General features: G+C 45.7%; 2 protein-coding genes across 4 annotated transcripts in view; one reads left to right on the top strand and one right to left on the bottom strand.

Annotated features, from left to right (window-relative positions):
- Nucleotides 1-16064, bottom strand: part of LOC101061612 (voltage-dependent calcium channel gamma-2 subunit-like) — a 34227-nt gene extending 18163 nt beyond the window's left edge. The window contains exon 1 of the mRNA XM_003978659.2: nucleotides 14082-16064. Coding sequence (XP_003978708.1) covers nucleotides 14082-14292 — 211 coding nt within the window. The 5' untranslated portion in view covers nucleotides 14293-16064. The remainder of the gene's footprint in view (nucleotides 1-14081) is intronic.
- A 7719-nt stretch (nucleotides 16065-23783) lies between these two features.
- On the top strand, nucleotides 23784-25979 carry LOC101062066 (protein CutA homolog). Of its 3 annotated transcripts, none has more exons than XM_011620018.2 (7): nucleotides 23784-23890; nucleotides 24367-24432; nucleotides 24544-24692; nucleotides 24785-24844; nucleotides 24932-24977; nucleotides 25371-25420; nucleotides 25569-25979. In XM_011620018.2, exons 2-7 carry the CDS (start codon nucleotides 24370-24372, stop codon nucleotides 25666-25668), a joined length of 468 nt encoding a protein of 155 aa, XP_011618320.1. In that variant the 5' UTR covers nucleotides 23784-23890; nucleotides 24367-24369; the 3' UTR covers nucleotides 25669-25979. The 3 variants fall into 3 exon arrangements, with proteins under 3 accessions (XP_011618320.1, XP_029707168.1, XP_029707169.1); XM_029851308.1 differs by having other exon boundaries at nucleotides 23805-23890; nucleotides 24367-24406; XM_029851309.1 differs by lacking the exon at nucleotides 23784-23890 and having other exon boundaries at nucleotides 24380-24445.
- Nucleotides 25980-26026: the final 47 nt, after the last annotated feature.

Below are 26026 nucleotides of genomic sequence, written 5' to 3'. Positions count from 1 at the left end.
CTCTCCGTCAAGTCAACGTTGACGACTTTTCCTTCTGAATGTTCTCAAATAATCGCCGTCATCAGACTTTCAGCAGGAAACATTTTGCATTTCATTATTTTTTTTGACAGGAACCCTGCTCACCCTCGCTCCCTCGCATCCCGCCTTTATTAGCATTAATGGCGGTGGCCTATTGATCAAATGAATGATTTAAACAGCGGCCCTATTCCCAGCGCATGCGGTGACTCAGAGCGGCTCCGGCGCAATTAAAACTGGAGTACGACGCGCCAGGAAACACGCAAACACTCGGAGATCGCTGCTGAATCCTGAAAAGGTGTGAGGTTAAAGGGACGGAGTGAAATTAAATCCCGGTCGTGATGTCGCACAGAAATGGGTCACAATCAACGTTGGCTCGTGAGGATGTGACAGATAGGAGCACGATACCAGGAGGTAGTGGGTCAATGAGCGATGACTCCAGAGCCTTCCAGAGTCTTCCGCCCCCCGTCGTCCCTTTCTCCCTCCTCCCCCCTGGCACCCTCCCATGCCCCACACTGTGTCTGTGATGGCCGTTGCGTAACATTACTAAAGAAACGCCGCGGCAGCGAGCCGCATGGGTGGGAGAGGGGTGAGGGGTGGGAGGCAGCGGAGGGCGCACTGACCCAGTATCTAATGGAAGAGAAAGAAGGGGGAAAGGGGGGGGGGGGGGGGGTGAAGAATGGTGGAGATGGAGAAGAGGGCAGACGTGAAGTCAGATTTCACGGAGGAGAATAAGGGAGTTAAAATGGGAGGGGGAGACAGAGGTTGGAGGGGGAGAGGAGGAGAAAAAGAGAGAGAGAGAGAGCAGACAACGAATTCAGGCAAAAGGAGCGAGGACATTTGCACTATAAATAACCAGATACCAGCAGCAACACTGGTCCAGCCTCTTTGTCTCTCCCTCCGTCCAACCCTGCATCCTTGCCTTTATTCCCTCCATCCAGGCAGCTTTTTCCTGCGTCTCCCACCCCGAAAGCCCGTCACCGTGGTCGATTTCGAACTTCTCTCTCGCCTCATGCGTCGCCTTGGTTTTCATCGCCATCTACCACGCCCAACCGAACCTATATGTCCTTTTGTCATTGTCAGACTACATCCGGATCCCAGAGGTTTCTTTTTTCTTCTGGGTCTGATCAAACAAAGACCCCCAAAACGCAACAAATGCAAGACTTCCATTTGGGAGCTGAGGTGGAATTCAAACAGATTTCTTGCTTTTGATTTTGGCACCTAAGCTAATTAATTTCAGGGAATTTTGTCAGCACTGAGACTGAGCCTTGCCATATGGTTGTGACTCCGTATTGTGAGTTCAAAAAGCACCAATTTCCCCCTTTTTTCTCTTGTGCTGCAGAATTTGAGGATTTAAAGTTTAGAGTTTTTAAACCTGTGGCTGATTGTCTTTATTTATACATCATTTTTAAGTGTTGCCCCTCTCGTATAAAAGGTTTCCCGGAGAAACCCAGAGCTCAGAGGTTCAATGAACATTTCAATAAGCAGCCGGCAGGTTAAAAGCGCCCCTTAAACACCACTGCGGTGCATGCTGGGAGCAGGATGATGCGTAGACGTGAAAAAGAACATCTCCAAGATTTGTCTGACAGCGTGCGGAATACAGTGAGGACTCCGCTGCGCCTCAGACAGGAGTCAGCCTGTTTGCGCGTGTGCTTGTACACTCGTGTTCTTCGTATGTCTGCATGAATACATATGAATATGAGCTATTAGCTGCTAACCACAGGGGAGACATGTTAACAGGTTTGGATACCACAGAGAGGATTGGAAAAAACACCAGGAGCTTGTTCCAGTGTGTGTTTGTGCATGTGTGCGTGTGTGTGTCTGTGTGTGTGTGTGTGTGTGTGTGTGTGCGTGGAGTATGCGTGAGGGTCCCATTGAGTCATTGAAAGGGAAGCAGGAGGGCTGTGAGTGTGATGAGGGGGGGCTGGAGGGTGCTATGAGTCATCCACTGCATGAGCCTGGGGCTCTCTCTCTCTCTCTCACACACACACACACACACACACAAACACACACACAGACTGCATAGCCGTACAGATGCTCCCATACGTCCCTTCCAACCAGTTTTGACAACATGGTGGCTCAAACACTCAATCTAGCCTGAGATAATCTTGATTTATGCCCGCTGCCGTCAGACGTCACCCTGCAGCTGCTGCCGGCTGATCTTTATCAATCTAATGTAGCGAACCTGTCCAGCACCAACAAGGACGCACTTCATATCTTCAGTGATGAACTTACTGCGGCGGCGGGGGACTCAGATGGGCTCCTAGGGACACAACGGAGCTGTGTTCAAGTGAGCAAAAAAACCCCAAAAATGGCCAGTAGCAGATTAGCTACACTGGGAATAATACAAACTATTGCTTTGTTTATGACACGTTTCTGCGCTCACAGTAAAATACAGTAAAGAAATTGCTTCCACAAAGGCATCACCCCCCTTCCCCGTAGTAGCTGAAGCTAGCTGGGTGCTATTTGAAGCACCTGTAGCGCTGATGGTGATCGATGGAGCAAATGGCAAAGCTTGTGCGTCTCTCCATTGTGATGGATGATGTTTCCCTACAGGTTCGGCTTCAATCAGCTTCTTTCTTCCCAAATCAGTGAAGGAGTGAATTTGATGAAAGTGTTGTTACTCGCTGTGGGCTGAGCCTGCAACAGAAGCACTTGCCCGCTGTTTACAGATGTTTTGACCACGACCTCACTTTAGACTCCTGAACGAATCTGTACTCGATGCACTGTAGCAAGGATGGGTAAACCCAGTCCTCGAGGGCCACATTCAGTACTGTCGCCTGGGGTTCCACCTCCTGTGGGGGTTATAGTGTCTGTCTGGTAGGACAAAAAAACCTGAGACTGGATCTGCCCACCCCCACGCTACAGTGAATCCACCCATCATTAAATCATCCAGGACGGCGTCTTCCTCCCATCTCGCCCTCCTCCGGCAGATGTTGCACTCCGTACAGATGTTGTTTGGGAAAGCTTTCTCCCGTTTGTATCCGCAGCCCTCTCCTCTCCTCCTTTGCAGATGTTGTTTGGCACATTCCTTCCTCACCTTCATCCAACCCCCCCCCCCCCCCCCCCCCCCCCCCCCCCCCCCCCGTCCCCGCTTCACCTGCTCTTCTTCTCCACGTTTCCAGCCTCTACTCACTGACACCCCGTGAAACAGAAGCACTTTTGTTTTGGGGTCGTGTCATGGTGACGCGCTGGCAGCTCGGACAAACGAAAGCAACGCGTCCTGTCAAGCGAGCCTAACTCTGTTAGCATCAGCACAGATGTTTTGCATGCAGTTTCATCGCTTTGATCCAGGTTCATTTGTTGTAAAGTGTTTTTAAATGTTCCTCCTAAATGCACTAATTTTGTCACAGATTTCCATCATCACAAAATTAGCCTCAACCTTGTTAGATCACCATGGCAACTCATGCTGACGGTGTAACTTTCAAATTAAAGCTGCTGTCTGTTAATTGATCCTTTTCCTGTCTGCAATACAGATTTTATCAGGCGCATGAACAGTTCTGATGAGCACAAACAACAACAACAAAGGCTCCCTTTGACTTAAAACATTTAAATCTGCACATACAAACACACACACACACACACACACACACACACACACACACACACGCACACACACAAACACACACAGGCAAGTTTCTAAATTCAAAATTCATAAATAAGAAAAAATAGCGTATGAAGTGAATACAAGCAGAGGGATCAGAATCAGCATAAACAAGTCATCAGGTTGGCCTGGGGGATCACCGTGATGGACATTGATCATTATTTTTGCCATTTTATGGACCGAAATATTGACTGAATAATCAATAGATTAATCAGCCTTGAAATAGATGCTCGGTCAGCAAAAATGTAGAGGTTATAGAAACGGAGTGACGCAACTTAAGGTTGAGAAAAAGAGGTGAAGTTTGTGTTCTTCAGTTTAATTTCAGTTCAGAACATTCGGTCACTCCAAAGCATTGGTAGTCTAAAATATTCCAGCATCATCATATACAGAGAAATTTACAATTAATATTATTATTACTTTATAGTTAAGAGGTACAAAGTTTCATTTGTGGACTTGCTATTTTCTGATGATGTTCTCTGCAATCTTAGACACATTTCCTGCTTAAAAATAATATAAAGGATATCTAATGGGGGCGCCACAACAATCGCCATGACAACAATGATTACTCATCCACAAAGCGAAACAACAGTGAATAACATCTAATCAGGCTCAAAGCGCTGAAGGTGTGATTATGCACAGTGCTGCTTCTCCACTGTCTTTGTGCAAACCATCTCTCTCTCTCTCTCCCACTCTCTCTGAGCCTCTCTCTCTCTCTCTCTCTCTCTCCCCCACTCTCTCTGAGCCTCTCTCTCTCAGCTCGGGGCAGAATGATTAATTTGCGACTATTGATTCCTGGCGAATGTGGGAGGGATTGAAAGTGAGCGAAGGAGATCCAGTATTCTGAGGAGCGTCTTGCTGTAGCTCTTGCCTCTAGGCCTCATTTAAAAAGAAAAAAGACAAATAAATGAAAATTAAAAAGTCAACGGGTGCAGAGTTCCCAATCACCACCCATCCCCTGGCTCTTTTTTTCCCTCCCCGTCCTGCCTCCTTATGTTTGATGCCTCCCAAATCAGCGGTGAATATTCAGGAATACCAAGGGAAAGCAGGAAGGAATGGAGGGCAGAGAGGATGAAATGCATATAAGAGGGAAAAAAAGACACAAAACATTTGCCCCTCTGAAGGTTCATAAACTATTTAGTTCCAAAAATATCATGAAACCAAGAGGGCAGCCTTTAGCTCTGTTTCACTACAACTTCAAACACTTTCCAAGTCAACAGCGGAGGGAAATTAGCTGGATAATTTGAATTTAATATCTCAGAGAGCAGCTTCTTCTTCAGCAACGCTAAACCCCAACAAGCTCCTCTCAGAACTGACACACAATAAACATTTCATGGTGCAAAAACAGACTCAACAGCGATGCGACTGTGAGATACAGCCAGATTTGATTCATTTAATCTCACATATCGTTGGTAAAGTAAGGTAAAAAGCACTTACAGCAGCTGCTCCTCATGCATAGGATGTAATTTATTCTGCATTTTTATGTACCTGAGTTATATTTGTCTGCATATTAAATAGGAGCAAATGAAAAACACTAAAATATGCTAATACCTGCCTCATGCACAGACTCTAGCCTGTGTCAAATGCTTTAATTCTGCAGGAAAAAAGCTGCTACCATAAGATAAATATACAGGATCCTAAAGTCAGGGTGATAAAAGAACCATTCTATCAACTTATGCCAATTAAATAAATCCAGCACGGTTGATAAAAAGGCAGAAAAACTGTGCTGATGGTCAGAGTTCACTGTTAAATTCCTCAAACGCTCTTTTGATTTGCATAGCTTCACCACTCACTCACTCACTCACTCACTCACTCACTCACTGAGTGAGCGGGTTGTTTGTGCGTGTGTCACCTGTCTGTCAGCGCATCTGCGTGCGACGACGGAAAACAGCGAGCGAGCCCGCTTTGGCCCGGAGGCCATTTTGTGTCCACACGCTGTTGTCACCGCACTGACCTGAACCCAGAAAACCAGGCAAAGGCTCCGGGAAAACGCTGAATCGCCTCTCTTTATTCTGACTCAAGCCCCCTCCTAGATGCTGTTGGGGGGGGGGGGGACTTTATTTTCCCGTCTCAGGGTGGTGGCATCACTTTTTCAGGTTGACACCAGCTTGCATGAGTAAAACTGAGGGGAGGAAAATTCAGAAAAAGTTGCACATTGCTGCTTGATTTGACGGCGTTTACTTTGATTTTCTTTCTGATCCTCTGTGCGACCTGAGGACAAGAGTGAGTGCATGTTCGAAACGCTGTCATGAAACCTGCATTTATCTGTAAAACCTCACCATCATCATCGGGCTGACCTCCCAGTTCAGGCGTGGAGGAGGAGGAGAGCTCAGGAGAGAAAAAACGGCTCCTCTCACTGGCAGGAAACACTCGCTTTGACTTGGTTCATGTAGCGTTGACTTCAAGTTAAAGCGAGCCTACCGGCACTAATGAAACGCTCCGGCACTACGGTTCACCATGGAAACAGCAGCTGGGAATCCAAATCAGCTGATGTTAATCCAACCTCATCTCCGGGTTCTCTTGAAGGAGTGAATCCAGGTTTTATGGACAAAACATCCCCCTAACCGGGCACATTCACAGAAACAAAGTAACTATGGCAACGGACTTGAGTTTAAATCACCTCTCTTTCTGCATCGGGGGCGAGGTTGAGACACCAAAGTTACCCCCCTTTAGCTTTGATGAATTCTGCTTTCCTTAAAGGACCTCATTAAACTTCTCAAATGTCACATCAGGCAGGGACAGGAGATTAAAACAATACAAAATACCGATGGCACGAAACGGAATAATAGATTAACAATCCAGCCCGGCCCGACGTATTCCAGCTCGTTATACTTTCACAGGCCACCAGCCCGACACAAGCGCGGCCGTTTCCAGGGTCATTTAGCCGCTGTTGTCCGTCCGCCACTGCTTCAATGCGTCGCTAACTCATTCATCCCCACCACTCACTGTTTCCTCTCTCTGTGGACCCTCCAGCTGCTGCAGATGTGGCCCAGGAAGTCTTTAGGAAAATGTCTGACGGTCACTGAGGAGAAGAGGTCGTGTTGGTGGCTTTTGCTCTGCAGCCTGGCAGCAGGTGTGCAACGCTTCTGGAGCTCTTCTGGTTTTTGAGAACTAAAAATCACAGACAGCCCCGTCTGACCGTTCTCACTCCACTGTTGTTCCATGTCAATGAGCAGAGGGTTAAAAATACCTTTCTGCCACGGATAAACACAACTACTCCAATTTTAGCCTGACCTTGAGACCTGATCAAGTTTTAAAAGGCAGTTTAATGAAAACATCAGAGCTTCTGCTGCTCCTCTCATTTTCGCTTGTGTCTAATCACACATTTGCACATACGTCCGCCTTGGCCCAAACTGGCGCACGTTCTCGTGAGGCTGAGCGCAAATACGCCGAGGATTTACTGCAAAGCCTGCTCGTAAAATCAAGGCGACAGAGTTCATCATACTTTGCTTAATGCGGCACCGTTACAGTTAAGGTGAGTTCCCCGCATCTGGCGTGTAGCGGTGAGCTCATTTCACCCACCATAATATTGTTTGGGCTTCGCTTTGTGTCGTGAAGACATCTGAAAGTCTTTGCTTAGTCAACAGCCAGATTATGGAGCCATCACCATCATCATCATCATCATCATCATCATCATCATCATCATCATCATCATCATCATCATCATCATCTTCACCATTGCAGAGTGCACCTGGAGTTTGTGGCAACAAATTCTAAATCTGTCCCTGCTGAGGCTCTCTGGGGGTGGGGGGGGCGCCACCAGTGGAGACAGGAATTAGGTTAAAGGTCAGATAAAACTGACCTCAAAGCTCTGACCCCACCGAACCATCGTATCAAGGAACCAACGCTGGTGCCGGTGCCGGTGCGGCAGCCAAAGATGCAAAGTAATCCAGTTTTGCTGCATCCACAGCTCAGCCCCATGCCTGCAGCTGGAGCTTACCTGCTATGTCCCTGTCCAGCTCTCTGCCGTTTCAACCAAACATTTTGCTATGTTTAGCACCAAAGAAGAAGAAACCTGCGCCGGATCACATTTGCAAAAGCTAATATCAGGGATACAGACTAAAGATGTTTGACGTTATATTCAGTATTGCCGAACATTAATGAAAGCAACCAATGTGAGAGGAATAAAGTATTGAGGTCTGCAGTGATGGCTCGCCCTGTTTAGATGTCAAGTCCAGAACACCAAAGTACGGGGTATGAATATGGCAGAAATGTTGAAATGCTCACACTAATGAGCACGGAAAAAGTTGTGGTGTGTTTTTGGGATTACAGGCATTTTAGAACATTTGGGAAAATACTGCAACACACTTTTAAAATTACAGAAATGATCTCAAATACTGTTTTTAAATCAAACTACAAAAAAACTGAATAGACTAAAGACAAAAAGATTGTCTGAAGGTCTTTGTAGTTCTTGATCTCTTACACCAAACATTGATGTCAGACATTGATGACTATATCTGTCTGTACAGGACACACACACACACACACACACACACACACACACACACACACACACACACACACACACACACACACACACACACACACACACACACAAACTCTGGTCATTCCCTTTGGCTCCTGATGTCTGTAGGTTGAGGGAGCAGTCAGCCTGTCAGCACCTCTCCCACCAGGCGTTAAACAGACTGTGTGGAGGTGCCAACAGCTCTCTGCTACTCTACACTCAACAGATCCTACTGTAAAACAAAGAACATGAAACTAGTTCCATCAGACTGGGCTCTAGTCTGAAGCCTTCTGATGATTTATCATGAAATACATTTGACTTCAGTTTAAACCTGTAAATATTAGAAATTGACATTTTACAAGCATATTTGGTCATACATAGTACTGATTGCTATTAGATTATAATGACCAGGTGCTACTGGTGTATTTAATATCTCAGAGAGCAGCTTCTTCCTCAGCAACGCAAAACCCCAACATGCTCCTCTCAGAACTGCACAATAAACATTTCATGGTAATAAAAGTTAGTTCCCAGTGTACTTTTATTATACTGTTGCTTCACTAACGCTTCACTTTTATCAGTTATTTGACAAGCGGGGACATTCACAAGAATTCAGATACTGTAGCTGGTTTTGACACACACCTTTTTACCTCTATCTTTGTGAGGACTTTGATAGGACTTCCATAGACATAATGCATGCCCTCCGAGCAAAACCCCAGATCCTGACCCTCTACAGACCTGAACCCAATTCTAACATCAACCTTAAAACCACATCTTACCCCTTAAGCAATCCCTTGAAATTGTGAGGACCCGCCAAAATGGCCTCACTTCCCAAAATTGTCTTTACTTTACTACAGGAATGAATGTTTTGGACTCCTTAAGCTCTGCTGGTCATTCTACACACTTATAGCACATCTGCTGTATGTGGCTGCGTGCGTGTGTGTGTGAGATCGATCTTCCTCCCTAGTGTGTGTGTCACATGTGCTCACAAACAGCCCCTTTGATTGAGAGGCTGTGATGCACGTGTGACAGGCGTCTTTGTGCTGCCAGCTCGAGCGCCGCCCCGCCGCCATCAGCACGAGCGCATCACGTGACAGCGCATGCGGCCGTGGAGTGAGGAGGACGAGCAGAGCGGCTGCACGCTGGCACTGAGATGGCTGCATTAATTAGCTAATGAGGAGGCTGTCATTAGGGGTTGAACCTCCACTGATTGATAGCAGATAATAAACGTGACGTCCTCTGTAAACCAAACATAACGTCCCATGTCCAGTGATTAAAATGATGTTAACTACACTGAATAATGATGCTGCACATCTTACAGTGCCTCTTAGTCTCCCTAATGCTGCAGCACACTCTAATTCCTAAAAATGTCCCCCAATGAAAGACAAGTGAAGGTCTTATCTACCTGTGCAATAAGCCCCACTCACTGGGTGGTTGCAGTTTTAGTCCAAAGGTATTTTTTTGGGATGGATCCTGTTCCCAAATATTGCTCTCCAAACAGCTGGACTGACTAAAGCTAACGAAATAATGACGCTAGAGGAAAGCACCCACTGGATGGGGAACGTCAAACAGGTTGACAGTTTCAGAGGTTCAGAGGGTTCAGATGTCTCCAGTAAGAAAATGATTCAGAGAGCGATGAAATCTTATATCGAATGCTGGTGGAAGCACACACACGCACACACACACACGCAGTGTCTGCACTCTCCGGCACTCACACCTCATTCCCAGAAACATATCTCCTGTCACACACACCTCGCTCGCTCTCGAACCCGCCGTGATGGAGATTAATGGCAGCACTTAGAGCATGCTGAGCTCCACCTGTCAAGGCTAGGGGGGCCTCCAGGGCAGCTCCCGTCTGTGCTCCAGAACAAGGGAGCGTCCCGAAGCCAGATCCATCACAGGGGACCGCCACAGGCTGGATCTCTGGAGCCAGACACCACAGCTGGACCACCGACACGGGGCTATCCGTCCGGGATGACAGGAACACCAGCTGAATCCGACCGGAGCCGACTGGATGGCTGCGTGTGCGTGCAAGTTCATCCAAGGACATGCACGCGTGAACTCCTTCATGTGGGTTAATTCTCCATATGTGAGATGACGTCATGCACACGTTACCATAAAATTGCCTCAAATATACCCAAGTTACTTTACTTTCCCCTGATTTACAATTATAATCAGAGCCACATCTAAAAATAGTCCGAGATGGTGGCTTCGGCACTGACGGCTGAGGTTTGACAGCTGCCGTGACCTGTCAGTCACTTCTATTACAGTATCAACAACAGCACGCCCACAGAGCGCCGCTGGATGCCGACTGTTTGCCTGCCTCGGCGCAGAGGCAGAACAATGGCTCCTATTTCCGTACGCGGCGCTCCTGAAACACACACCATAAATAGCGCGTTACATCTTTCGGAATTTTCGTCAAAGAGCTGAATGACAAACCATCGATACCTGCGGCCGTGTTGTTAGAGTCCTAAACTGAGCTTAAGATCAGAAACAAATACATGATAAATCGATGAAAGCTCCTTTTTTAGTTAAAGCGCAGCCTGTGCGTCCTGCTATATGTATGCTAAGTGTTATCCATCGTGCATGTTCAGCCATTTTCAATTGAAATTAAACTATTCTAATTACTTGGAAAAGTTCAGTTTTTCATCAAATTGGGCAGATTTATTTTATTTTTATTTTCCGGGATGATGTGGCTATTGAAATACAGATTTTACTAGATTGTCGTGAGTGTGTGGACGCTGTGTTGATGGTGTTTAACAGTGACTGGACTGAGGTCTGAGGTCATAATCTTCTCTGTTGTTGGCTCCAATGAGCAAAGCTGCATCCTGAACTGTCGATCCGTGTGCTGAGACTGAACCAATGCCCTGACCAAGGTGATAATGGGAACAAATCTGACAGAACAAATTAAATATAAACAGAGGAGAATGCGTTTGTCTCTAAAAGTGCCTCTAATTTAGTCAGTGAACTAATCAGAAATTAATTTGTCTCTGTTCCCATTCAATATCTTTCTATCTGGCAGCTCGCAGATCCCACATCACACATAATCAGAGAAATTAGAATAAATCAGCTCTCAATAATCACTTCCAATTCCATCACATCAAGTAATGGAGCTTCAGACGGACCGCGGAGTGCTCCTCCACATCCCTGCAGAGTCCCTTCCAGTCGGATTACTTTAGAAATCAGATTACTCATCACTTGCCTTTCCCGTGCACGGACCTACTTCAGATAAAAATGTATTATACAGATTATTTTTTGTAATCTGACTCCACGTCATTAGTTACACCAGCATCCTGGAGATGTGTATGCAGAAAGATTTACATAAAAGAGGCAGCGCAGAGCGGCACTATTGACGTTCACTGCTGCAACGCTTACGGAGCTGATGGCTATTAGCATAATTAATGTCATCACTGTAATGCACTCCAATTCTGAGACACACAAACACACACTGGACACATAAGCATGAAAGGAAAGCGGAAATATGTAATTAAATCTGGAATACAGAGTAGGGCAGCCAGCATGAAAGTGTCGTGTGTGATGTCCGCCATGTGATGCCACTCAGTTGCCATGACGACAGAGCTGCAGCTGTGTCAGTAGTGTCTGTACATCGCAACCACGATGTCCTGAGCATTAAAGGAAAAGCCACGCACTGTGACATATTATGCTAAAAGCCAGGGCGAGATAGGTTAGATAGAACGTAGGCCTGTGTGTTAAAGATAGCACTGGATGCCTGAGGGGGTGTGACAAAAAACCAGGACTGCCTGCTCTTTCTCTCTCTTGTTCTTTTTTCCCCTCCCTCGTCCTTTTTTCCCTTCCCCTCTTTCTCAACACCTCCCAATTTCTCCCCTCCTTTTCTCCGTAATCACGCAGCCATAAAGCAACTGTAGCTGCGGAGCACAGGCTAGCTGGATCCCTCCCCAATGCCGCTCTGCTCTTAACCATCTCGAATCTGCAGTGCCGAGGATGCCGAGTGAGCTTAGAGTGTGAAAAGTAAAGCCACTTAACGGGGGAAAATAAGCATATCACATGGAGTGAGTTGGCGTGGCTGCATTCAAAATGTATTTGTGATTTAACACAATTTCACAAGAAGCTACGTGCCAAGATTCTGTTTCCCCCCTCCATTTCTATATGTTAAACCCATTTTTGTCCTTGGAGAACTTCCAGATTTGCAGCATGACCTTGCTGAGATTACATAACCTGGTCACATGTTTGATCGACATCACACCTGCACCGAATTAGCAAGTGAGGTTGAAACAAGTCTTTCTTTTGAGGGAATTAAATCCGATGAATCCAAATAACTACAAAGGGAACGTGATGTTCTCATGAAAAGTAAAAGAACAAGGAGACAGTGTGCAAATAAACACCCCTCACTTAATGATCTTTTATTTTGGGTGACGAGACCTTAAAGTCACTTTTTCCCGGCGTTTATGCTTGCAGCTAGTATGAACCTGCCGCAGCCCATTCTGCAACTTTGACCTTATACTGTGACTTTTGAGAGAAAATATGCTGATTTCAGGGGGTTTAAGGGGGGTTTTTGTCCCTTTTAATTTGCAGAATTGGGACCAGACCTGTGTCACACTTTGCGGTTTAGTATCAGATATAATTTGGATGCGAAAAACCAACAGGATTCTGTTTAGCAAATATCCAAGCTGCACTGTTGCAAAGGGCATCAGAGCAGGTAAGTGTGTAACCTAATGCTCTGATCTTTGTGAGTGTTATTTAATTGATTCTTGAATGGGTGAAATTAAATGAACACCGTTTTTAAATGTCAGGTGCTCAGCCGAACTAAAGATTTGTGTGTTTAATATCAGAACAGAAGAGTTTGTCAGTATGCAGCAACCCCCCACCCCCAGCTACAGTGTAAAATGGGTCACAGTTGTTACAGACCCAGGCTGCTTGAGGATTCCGCTAACAGTTAAATGATTACTCATGATGCAAACTGAGCTGATTACAGGTCAGTTTGTGATTAATCCTAATGGTCCAGTGTGGCAGTGGTTGAATGAAGGGTAGGTGTGACTAAATAGTGGTGGTGGTGTGGGGGGGGGTGTCACGTCCAACATGTGTGAATGTGCACCAGGTAGGAATCAGCTCACCAAACTAAACACATAACAGAGTTATTATTTTTTTAAATAAAAAAATAAAGGCACAAGGAAAAAGTTTTTGTCCTTCCTTTGCCTGTAAGCCCGTAAATGTGTGTCACAGGACATCACATGGCTCAAGTCACTACAAGACTGCACCAGTAGATGTTGATGGTGCAAAGGCCAGTTCTCAGCCGATATGGGTGGAAATCTGGTCCAGTGAAGGCTGCTTTGGTGCTTGCATGTTCTGTTTATGTCCACCGTTTCAAACAGCGCAACGCAAAAGTTCAACTTTCAACAAGTTCAAACAGGTTGAGACTTATGTAACAAATGGGGTTGAATTAAACTTTTTACACCCGGCCAGAAAGTCCCGTGGGTGCTGTCAGAACCGCCAGGGTTGACTGTGATCTCACTTCTTCTCTCTGCAACTAATGTGTGGCCGGATGATACTCTGGTCCAGACAAACCCAAAATGAAGAAATATAGGTAGATAGATAGCCAGGTAGGTAGGTAGGTAGGTTGGTAGGTAGGTAGACAAACAGATGGACGGACAGACTAGATAGATAGATAGATAGATAGATAGATAGATAGATAGATAGATAGATAGATAGATAGATAGATAGATAGATAGATAGATAGATAGATAGATAGATAGATAGATAGATAGATAGATAGATAGATAGATAGATAGATAGATAGATAGATAGATAGATAGATAGATAGATAGATAGATAGATAGATAGGTTAGTGTAGGTATGTGAGAACAAATGCAGATGTGTGTGTGTATGTGTGTGTGTGCGTGTGTGTGTGTGTGCGCATGTGTGTGTGTGTGGGCATACAGGCATTGATCCACCCCTCCACCTGAGTGTGATGCAGCAGGAGCATCTTTACTTGCACACAGACACCCAGTCGGTTCCCCAGCTCACCTTCCAGGCAGCAGGTCCTCCAGAGGCCCGAATGCGTCATCACCTCCTCGTTCTTCTTGCTGGTCTCATTCTCGTTGGTGCTCTTGATCTTGCAGACGCCGCGTGAGTACAGCCAGTAGTCTGTCCCCACGGCGATGGTCATAAGGCTGAAGGCGGCGAAGGCCCCTACCGTGGTCAGCAGCATCTGAACTCCGCGGTCAAACACACCCATGTTGCCGCATTCCACGAAAGGGGGGCCCCCTTTCCTCTTGATGTACAGGAAGTAAATATTTGTGAGTTTGCGTCGCCACGCCAGCTCGGAAAACGGGGGGTGGCCGGTCTCGGGCGGACGACGGTAGCGGGGGGCCGCTGGGGGGGCGGGGGAGTTAGGGGAGCTCGGGGGAAATCGTATGGTTGGTTTTGGGGTGGACAGCAAACAGGGAAGAATCGAGAGGAGTGCGGAGGTTGTTCGGCCCGGCCTACGGGTCAAACGGATTTTTGCGAGGTTGACGGGACCCTCGGCCACAGAGGGGTCTGAATTCCAGTTCTCGAGCGGCGGCTAAGATGCCCCGCTCTGGAATCTGAAAAAATAAGTTGACCTAAAAACTTCTAGCAGATCCCGCAGGAGGTTTAGTCTGGGACGGAGGCCTACTTTGTGGAGTTGGAAGGCCTCTAAATGTCAGGCGCCGAACAAGGCCGAAATAATCAGAAGATGGAGGACGTTGCTCTGCTTCTCTGTGGTTGTCTCAGGCCTCGCAGCCTGACGCTGACAGATATGGAATGATGTGCACAGAGAGCCAGAGTTTTACCTACACGGCCTTTACTGTGATGCTCACACAGGAAAACAGCCAACCAGGTAAACTTCCTGCTGTAAACACCTGAACGCAGACCAGGACAGGCATGCACACAGTGTGAGTGAACTCAGGGATGAAGAAACACCAGAATGTGGGGGTGGAGGGTGGTGAAGTCTAATCCAACTGGTCACCTGGTTGTTTTTTAAACAAATGCCTCCTCAAATACCTCCACCAGATGATGAAACTATTCAGGATGAGGTTTGACTGATGTATCTCAGTGGCTCAGTGAATTATAGAGGCTCATGGAAATTCTGGAAGAACCAGGCTTGCATGTACTCTGGAAGGGAGGGAGACAGGCAGGACAGAGAGACAGGACCCCAACAATATGTAGGAAAGACAAAAGGAAGAGGTCTGGATGCACTGAGAGGAATAAAGGAACAAATTTCAAACCCGCAGATGAAAGTGCTCCATACAAAAATCGAGGACAGGACAATAAATAATGCCAAATAATCAGCCGGTAACCATGACTGCCTTGAAAGCCACTCAGGATGGAGAAAAATAACCAACCAGGGACGATCAACCCCCTTTTCCTGATTTGGAAAAAAAAAATACAGCCAATGAAAGGACAAAAAAAATGGTTAAGTTTTGAAAATCAAACGAGCCTGCTTAGTTTTCCTTTTTCCTAAAATTCTGATCCTCAGATTCCATATGTGGTCCCTAGACCTTTTGCCGGTGACAGGAGGAATCTGCTGTAAGAGGCTACAGGCAGCGGAACCGACGACACAGCGCGGAGAGAGGGGCGCATCCAGGCGGAGAGGCCGAGCATCACCGCTCAAACAGCCGCTCGCAGGTGTGAGGAGAACACGGAGGCGATGGACGAGGCTCCCCGGAGCGCCGCAGCCTCTTCCTCTGGCATCCACACGATCCTACGCGGTTATGACACGGCGACGGCGAGCGCACAAGTCTCTCACGGACCCGTTTACTGTCATCACCTTCAAGGCGCAAAAAAAAAAAAAAAAAAAATTCAAAAAATCACCACGAATCGCCAAAACGGTTGCGATTTTTTGCAAAGCTGTCAAGCGTCGGGGTTCAAGTGCGCGCCCGCCCCCCTAAAACATACGTGGACCCTAATTATAACCCGGTAAAGGCGAGCAACACATCGGTCCTCCGTTTCCTCGTTTTTCTTCTTCGGAGAGCTGAGATAGAAGTGGAGAGAGGAGAGGAGAGGAGGAGGAGGAGGAGGAGGGGGTGGATGATGGCTGGAGGCAGAGGATGAAAAAAATCGACACAAGCAGAGAGAAGGAGAGAGAGACAAAGACAGAGACACAGAGAGAGAGAGAGAGAGCGAGGGAGAGAGAGGGAGAGTTCCGTGCGCAGCAGCAGCAGCTTCACCGCGCAAAAACAAGCGCACTGCAAAAAAAAAAAAAAGTCTTTTTCAACAAGTCACTGCCGCTGACGATTAATCTCAGTACTTCTTTTTCTTTTTCTCGGAGGGTTTTTGGGGTTCAGTGTTTGTCAGCTGTTGTTGGTTCAGTGTGACAAGTTCCCTTCTTTATGATGCCAGTTTCCACTTCTTGGCACTGTTGTAAAATTTGAATAAGGGACAAAACATGCCAAATTACCTATCCATGATCCAATACAGTAATAAAACAGGGTAGTCCATGGTAACTGAAATAAACAACAGTCTGGCGTTAAAAAAATGAGATTCGATTGAAAACAAACAAAAACATATTTTCAAGTCTCTTTTTTGAAGTAACCTGACCATTGATCAGTATTTCAAACTGCATCATTCCCCAAAAGAACTTGGCAATGAGCACTAAAGTTTGTTCAGAATGTGATAAAAGGTGATTTTATTTCACTTGCTGAGACTAAACTGAAAATTTTAAAAAAGAAAAGATTTTGTTTGACCGCCCCTGACCTCTGACCTCTGTCCTGCAGGAGACCTGTTGCTTGTTTGTGTGTTGTGCCGAATAGAATCAACAATGGGTCGCTGTTAATGTGAGACGCAGGTTCTTTTGAATTTCCTGGCGAGCGGGCCGATCGGGACACACCCGACCCAGCAGTCGGGATGCATCCGGCTGTGCAGCCAGCGAACCGGGACCTGTAGCCTGAACGTGACTCCGTTCTGTGTTTCATATCCAGAGAACACAGAGATTTCTGTCCAACCGCTGAGACACACTTCATAATTCAGATAAAAATTCTGAATAATAAAGTGTTTCAAGTACCTTGGAAGGTATTTTCCATTATATTTTAATCACAACTTCAAATGTACAGTATCCTGATGTCTCATACTGTCCATCATCCCAGAGCACCATGGTAACCACTCACGGCTCTGCCGTGGCCTCGCTGGATCCACGGCAACTGTCTCCCTCTTGTGATTTTCTGCATCGCAGCTGCTTGGTATTTTCATGGGACCTGACGCAGATGCAGGCCAGGAGCTCTCCCAACCTCTGTGTTAGCAAGCAAAACTGCGGCTTGTGCCCGATGGCAACGGTGGAGAGCACCGATCGGTTCGACTGATCTCCGACTCTGCAGCTCTTCCTTAAAATGCAGGATTTGATGTGACGAAGGAGGAGTGAGGAGGTTAAATAGCAAGCGTTGCAGTAGTCCTTGAATATGCAGTGAATGGCGCCAAGAAGGTTGAGATGGCTTCTGACTTTCAGATGCATGGAGCTCACATCCTACACATCACTGTGGGCTATAAAGCACAAATATAGAGGAAGTGGAATTCATACGCATCTCATCATTTCTGGGTACCAAAGTTCATATTGTTCACACTTATCTCTCACTGACATTTGCAGCCTGATATGCAAAGCTGTTCACTACATCTATAGGTACGAGGCTGCCAGCATCGCTGGCCTGGAATAACAATTCACATGGGCTGGGATTGAATGTTTAAATGGAGGAGCTGAAACCATACGTGTCTCAAACGATGGCCCACTGCTGCAGAAAGCCTGAGCGGTGAATTCCGGCATTGTTAAAGCATTTCTGAAATTACACAAAGTTGCCTGTTGGGGATGCTGTAATTAAATGTCAGCCGTCAAACTTTGAAAGGCCATAACTGCTGCAGCGCTCGTCTGATCTGGATGTAATGAGCGAGTCTGTGTCTTTGTCAGCGATTGGCCTACAGCTGCCTGCACCATCCAAGGGTGATCACATGCATGGCCTGCTTCTCCTCAACATGTCTGTCCACATGCAGCCAGCATCAGCCTCATTAATGCCGGGAAGAGAAAGCCGGCATTGCCACAGAGAGGCAGATTTGACAGAAAGCAGCATTCTGCATCATGCGCGTTCTCGTTTCTCGATGAGCGAGAAGGTCAGTGCCGCCCATGTGTGACACTCCGTCCTGTGCAGCACCCCGCAGGAATAACCAACTTTGAAACAGATTCAAATCATAACTTTAATCACACAAATCGAACACAATCCTGAGTGTCCGACATGAAAGAGCTCGGATGAAGGAACGACACCCTTTTGTGTTTAATGGAGCATCATTTCAAAATTAAACTAATCAGAGCAAGTTCATCATTAAAAGTTGGAGAGACTTTGCTGCTCTGTGGTTGTAATTTATTAATACTTGTTTTTAATGTATAGATATTTTAGACTCCAGAGGTGTTGGGGGGGGAGGGCACGATAAAAAAAAAAAACTATTCGAAAAAGAAGGTGCAACGGAGCAAAGAGACCAAGAAAGGGTGATCAGAAGAAGAAGAGAGACGCAGAGAGCGAACAGTCTGCCATGTTGGCCGCCCTCCCTCCTCCTCCTCTGGGGTGTAGAGGACATGTTTAACATTCTACTCTACTCCTCCTCCTCTCCTCTCTCATCCAGCCACAGCCGCAAGTCCCTGCTGCACCCCGGCTGCTGATGGCCAGAGACGAGACGAGCGGCTCAGTAGAGCCTTTAATCATGACCAGCCCGCCGTTGTTGCCGCATTGTTGATGCTGCATTCCTAAGCAAAGTGCTGGTGACGCGCTGTTGTTCTCCTCCAGGAACACGTCTGATCAAGGTGTTGTTCAGGCCAAAGTCACATCTGCTGCAGAAGAAAGATGACGCTGGAGAAAATTACACGATTCCTTTCCCTTTTTCGTTTTACAAAAAGAACATTTATCTGCATAATTACCGTTAATGTATCTTTTTTGGTCAAGCAAGTGCTCTGTTTCTTCTGTTGACTGCACAAGCACATTTCTGCTCAATTGGAATTATTAGTTCATTTGACATGGATCACACGCGTCGTTCAAATTAGGAAGCAACAGCTTCATTTTGTTTATTTCCTATTTTCTATTCATCTGCATTTCTTGGAACCAGAAGTGAGGTCTCTGAGCATTGCGGGTCACAAACTGATCCGACCGTCGTCGCATGTGGTTGGAATAATCTGGTTTGGACAAAGGGGCTGCATCTATGATGAAGGCAGATACGCTCACAACCTTAGACTGCTTTTGTCATGGTTTCCTGAGCCGGTGGATGAGGAGCTGCTGGCATAGATGGCTCCAGCCCTGTGATGTATCTCTGCTGCTCCTTTGCATTTGAGTGTGAGAGTGCGCAGAAGGTGGGCGCATAAGCATGTGCGCTGCATTTTAATTTTAATGCACTACGGAGGAGTATTTCACAGAGGAACATGCAGACACATGCAAAAAAAAAACCCAAAAAACCCAACCCAACCCATTTGCACGTCTGATTCAGGCTAATACTTTCCTTCATGCTTGTCTCCTCTGCCCTCCCACGCCTCCTTGCTGCCTGAGGGTGAGCCGGGGTGTCCTGCTCCTCCTGCACTTGTCGCGGGCTTCCAGTCAGCACGAACAACTCGTTACCTGCTGCAACCTGGCCTACTTCGAAAGTTCTTCCCCTGCTCTGCTGCGGCGCCATCAGCAAAGTCAGACAGAACGAGGTGGGGGACAAGTGAGGTGGAGCAGGGAGAAAGAGGGCAGATAAGCTGAAGAGGTGTTTTATTTATTGTCCTGAGAGGCAGAACCACTGAATGCTTCTCCCGAAACTGATCAGGTTGGTATCATCTGTAAAATCAAAGCCCTCCTGGGAGGACCGCAGGGACATCTGCTGGTCCAGAGGCTGCCGATCCTGTCCAGCCGCTCCGGATTTTCCTTTTTGGCATCCCAGCTCCAGACAGGAAGTTTTACTACGCAAATCTGTGAAGCGGAAATGTCCAAATACATCGAGTCCAAATTCATTCTCAGGCAGTAATTTTATTATTTCAAGCAAATTTGAGCTGAAACAACAGGCTGCCAGTGAGCAGCATACAATTTTGACTGTTTTGCATTTTATTCTGGGTTAGCCTGCTTTATTCCAGATTAGTCATTGCCATATTCTTGGTCAGAATTATTCTCCACTAGTACAAAAGCTGTTCCCAGAAGGGCAAAGCGACACATGTTCAGAGTGCTCACAAACATGTTACAAAGCAGCAGCTCTGACCTAGATCACACACCTTTACCTGTCGCGGTGTGATGTGTCCCGTCTTCAGAAGCGAGAGCGGCGGGTTTCCAGTTTTTCCTTTTTAAAATGATGATGACCTGACCTCCTTTCAGGATTAATTTGCATGAATTAAATAATACATCAACACTCTGGGTATTTGTAGAAGGGTCTGAGTCCTCAAAAGCAAAAAGAGGAAATGAAAACTGTCCGCTCTGTTATTCAGGTCAAATACATCAATTAATCATTTGCACTGTCCAGTTTGCTTCTGCTTCTGAGATTACGCCATTTGGCACCTCTGTTCTGTTCCAGGAAGCGGGGCCTCGGTCATCCGTGTTTTATGGCATGTCGCCTGGTTTCTAAATCTGATGAATGTTTGCGTTTCAGCTCCACTTTGAACAGACAATCTCAACAAGAATCGGCTGATTCTCCAGACGCTTACAGGGTTTGCAGGTTTGTGTCTTTCACCCAATCCAATCAGTTACGCACAAACACTGACCTTATCACAAACCAACGCCTGATCAGCACTTTCCTAGGTAATGGTCATTGTATATTCCAGGGGAACGACGGTCAGAGAGCCGACACAGACGTCATGAATATACGTCCTTCCTGAAGCCACAGTTGTCGTTCAATTATGTGGATAAGTGCAGGTCTGGGAGTGAAAAGAGGAGGGCCAGCCTGAATCCTGTGGAGATCCTGCTATTACACGTGAAAACTCTGCTCTCAAGGAGGAGAGAGGTCTCGAGGTGGTCCTCAGAACCTCAGAAGTCAGGGTTAATGGAGCCAAGGAGGGAGAAAGACAGCAGCTCATTCATAGTTGCCCCAGAGCGCTCTTTTCCTCTTTATCCTACACTTTAGATTTACACCACTGTCCCAGAGGTCTCATTGACTTTATCTTCATTTCTGTATTCAAGATTTAATGTTTTGATGAATTTGCATGTAACAGGCATGCATATCAAAGAGGACACTAGGATACAAACCCAGCAGAAACCAGCAGAACATGCTCATGATAACATGTCGACAAAGGTTTAAGAGGATGAAGAACCTAACATAAATCCAATTCTAACTAACCCTGTGCTGGGAGCCTGGCCCACACACACAGGCAAAAGTGTTATTAACCTGTAAAACAGAAATTTTAGCAGCGTTGTGGTTGATTATCAGCCATTCCAGTTTCCTGTGTCAAAGGTTAAACTAGTCCAGCTCCACCTGAGGTCAAGCTCCATCACAGATCCCATCTGAATACAGCCACATTAAAGAGATCCAGGCAGAATATATCATAACCAAAACAACACGACTTTATTTGCATTTCAAGTTGAAGAGTTGAACGTGATAGTCGCTGAAGCCTGCGGAGGAACCCGGCGGTTAGAGCCGCCCGTAGCAACAGGAGCTGATAGAGAACAAAACATCACATCAGGGGAACTTGAGGTTCTGAAGCAGCCATCAGGTTTAATGCTGCAAATTCACAGAGACAAAGACGAGCAGCTCGTGCTGTTGTTTTAGATGAGATCACTTTAATGCATTTTTGTGCTCATTGCACAATTCTGTGTCCCTTAAAATAAAGTGCTGTTTTTCCACATGTCAGGATGGCAGTTTCAAAAGCCGTCAGGGCCCGAGGCTTCTTCTCACATCACATTTAAAAATGCACAACTGCAATCGCCAAAACACAGAACCGACTTGGCAAAATGTATCCAGGGCAAAGCAGCGCGCACAGATGTCTGGACGAGGAGCTTCAGCTTCAGATGTGGGCGGAACATAATAAACGAGGCAAAAATGTGACATCCAAACGTTTAGGCCGCATATGGATTTCCCATAAAATTTGTATCTAAATAAGTGATTTTACTGACATTGATGGTTCTTTGCAGTTAAATCAATGGCTGGAGGTCAGACTGCCTTTTCTCCATCACATATTATAAATGAACTGTTCACTGAGGTGAAAATGTGGAAGTCATAAACGTGGACGAGACCATCAGATTGGCATCATCTGGGATTCTTCTTCTTTGGAGTACTGCACTTTTCTCCTGCAACATGATTTTGAAGCCACCTGAAGGAAAACCTGGATGTGATGTCATAACTTATCTTCTCTGCAGGCTTCATCTCACCTGAACCGAAACCAGAGAGGAAAAAAAAAACACCTTGCAAATTCTGATGTCAGCGTCATAGCTGCATATTAGAAATGTCCTTTGGTTGAGGTCTTATCTTCTTCTCCACATTCCTCTCTCTCTCTCTCTCTCTGTCTGTCTCCCTCGCTCTGGAAGTTAAAGGGCCAGTGGAGGCTGATTAGGATGCAGAGGAGGAAAGCTCTGCTGCAAATTGAAAACATATTGATTCTCCTCATGCTTGGAGGAAGAGGGGGCGAGAGACAGAGGGATAGAGGAGGCAAAAGATGGGGGGAATGAAAAGCAGGAGACAAGAGGGGGATGATAAAAAAGAGGATAAATCAATTGATGCTGTGGTGGTAGTGGTGCCATGGCAACATGTATCAATGTCTGGCATCTCACACACACTAGCATATGTGTGTGTGTGTATATATATATATATATATATACATATGTACACATGGTCACTGGTCTCCATGGCAACAGGGTCAGGGCAGTTGTGGTACAAGCTTGTGCATGTGTTCTTCATGTGAGCGTACATTGTCATGTCCAGCTGAGCAGGGAGAGGCCGCAGGATGCCGATGAGAGAGGACAGAGCATAACACGTACAGTTGTGCTGACTGCACAGTTTCCATGGGAACAAGCCCCCCCCTCTACAACTCCATCCCACCTCCACCAACATATCCCTTCTCCCTTTCAGCCATTACTCCTCAGAGCTCCTGCAAAAGCTTGACAGGCTCTGCTTAATATGGCTCACAGCGTCTGAATGTGTCCATGCATTCCTGGTACGGAACTCACATCAGCTACTGCTCAATCAGTCTTGTCCTAAGTACACGTGTCACAACCCGTCTGTGTGTGTGTATGTGTGTGTATGCATGACATGCTTGTCTCTTTAATCAAGGATGAGGGTGAGGAGAGGAGGCTGTGATGGAGGGAGGTGGTGGATGTTATCAAACAAAGTGGCTTTCTAATTTTCACGCACACACACACACACACGCACACACACACACACACACACACACACACACACACACGTGTTTGCTCGGTATTATAGTTGGTCTGCTGTGTGAAAGCTGCCATCATGCGGTGATCTGCTGCCACTGCGTGATTAACAACAAGCAGTGGTTGTTAGATTCAACATATTATTACACCTGTCATTTTCTACAAACATTAGATGACGCCATTAAAGGTGTCAGAACGGTTTGGCGCAACCTAATTTTCAGTGTTTAGATTTTCGCATCATAATTATCTGCTCCATTATAACTTATCATGATAATCTCTTCCATTATACCTTTTCTTTCAGAAACAACTGTTTTCTTCAGGCGCCATGTTGGTTTATTTTGTTTCCCAATCCACTAGTCCACATTCCAGGCTGGTAGATGACGGTATTAAGCATTAAATTGGTTGCCAATCAAATAATAAAAATAGAAGAAGAAGCGCCATGTTGATTTTACGACGGTTTGGCAAACACAGCCGTCACGTTTTACGGCAGCGAGTGGGTCGGTCGGTAATTCAACACTAAAGGTAGGAACAAACGGAATCTTTATTATTTTTGTGCTTGCATACGTCTTTATTACGGATATTTATCGTATTTTAAAGCACTTTGCAGTGATTCCCCTTTTACAATGAGAGACAAACATGCTGCATGCTAGTCCTGCTACTAGCTAAACACATCTCACTCATGTAATTTAGTGTCAGGTTTTAATAGAGATATTGCTTCTCTGTCATTGTTAGGCTACCTCGGGAATATTTCAATTAGATTTGCTATTCGTCAAAAAACAAATCTAGAAACTTTTATTCAATTAGTCTCAAATTAATTAATTCTATAAAGGTTTATGTTGCACATCCACAAACACATTAATCCAGCATCAGTCTCAGGCAGTTACATTTTCTCCTTGTATAACTTAATTTTAAAGACACATCCCTTCATGTCTCACACTAATGTAGCTGCAGTGATTATGAAGTGATTTTAACGCGTTTGCTTTGTGGCGCTTCTCCAGGCGATGTGCCTTGGCCTGACCCATACAGAGACACTGCAAGGTGGACAATTAAAAGCGTTGCTTCTGGTGAACCATTCTTGAAAGTTGTCTCCTAACACATCCTATCAATGTTTATATAGGCATGTTCTGATGCATTTTGAGAATGTGACTGTATATTCTCTTTCTTTGCTCTTTCAGACGGTGTTCTTGAGCCTGTTTATGTTCCAGCTGCTGAGGTCTGTCGGTCTGAGGGCATTTTCCATGGCATCTGAAACTTACAGTTCGGGTACACACTCGGCTGCTTTTGTCACATGTCCTAATGACACAGTGGCTAAACAGTTGGCCAGGTGATGTGCACCAAATGTCAAAATAAAGCCTGTGTATAGTAAGTGAGATAAATTCAGTCATTCATGTAAGAGTCTCTCCCTCTCTCTTTCAGAGGTATTGTGGAGAAGAAGCTGGCTGCCTGTGTCAACATCATCCCAGCAATTACGTCTATGTAAGTTTGTGTGTACAAAAGGTGATGCTTGAGATTCAGTGAGAGTGATGTCTACGACACACCTGCGGATTTGTGCTCATCTTTCAGATATGAGTGGCAGGGAAAAATCGAAGAGGACAATGAGGTTTTGCTGGTTAGTATTCACTGAAATTTTTGGCATTACAACTACTGTTATTCTAAATACTTTCCAGCTGCCTCTGGCCGACTGTGTTGAATTGGCTGTAGCTTTAGATAAAGCAAGTCCAGCTTTGAGTCTCCAAAGTACCAGCAGAGGTCGCAAGGCACCAACTGTTCAAATGTGAAAAGCGCAGAAGACACCTCAAGAGACAACTGTGTATTTGAATCACAGTGCTAAAAATGTTTAAATTTGTATGCCAGGCCATAACTACTACTACATTGACTACAGTTTGGTGCCAGAGAATTTGTATATTAGGGACACAAGAGTTCCAGAAAAATTCTGAAATCCCTAACGGACTTTGGGATGACCAAAATTGAAAAAAACAAAACTGTTTTCTCTTCTTTGCAGATGATTAAAACCAGGAGTTCAAAGGTTCCTGCTCTTGTTGACTATGTGCGGTGAGTCAATTTCTTCAGTCCAATATTGTAAAAAGCATCTTAAATGAAGCAGGAGCTGCTCTGTTGTTGAAGTCACTGAGTTCTGCTGTTAATATGCACTCCCTGCGTGCTCTGCTAACTCCTATCTGCTCATTGACTTCGTGCCCAGCTCTAACCATCCCTACGAGGTGGCCGAGACCATCAGCTTTCCCATCGACCAGGGAAACCCACCCTACCTGAAGTGGCTTGGAGACATCGTCACTGAGTAATGGACGGAATAACTGAATAAACTAATGATTTGAAAATAGGTTTAAACTAATTTTCTTTGACTGATATAGGAAATGACCTCTAACAGCAAGTGTGCAGACACAAAAGTTAGAAAAGTTTGGCTATTTGTCTGTGATTTACCAGTAAGCTGTGCCATCAACGGTCCGTTGTCCATAAATGACAATATTCTCCGCTAGAGGGCGCGTCGATCTTACTGTTCAAAAATTGCTAAAGCAAGAAGTGGGAATGAAAATGAAGTAACGGACTTGTAAAGATAATTTGTTAAAGAAAAAATAAATAATTTTGCATTTAATGTTAGTTTTTATCTTTCTTGAGAGGTTACACAAACAGTAATTTAAG

Source organism: Takifugu rubripes, chromosome 17, assembly GCF_901000725.2.
Source record: "Takifugu rubripes chromosome 17, fTakRub1.2, whole genome shotgun sequence".
Classification (NCBI taxonomy): domain Eukaryota; kingdom Metazoa; phylum Chordata; class Actinopteri; order Tetraodontiformes; family Tetraodontidae; genus Takifugu; species Takifugu rubripes.
This window is presented reverse-complemented; position numbering and strand designations above follow the sequence as displayed.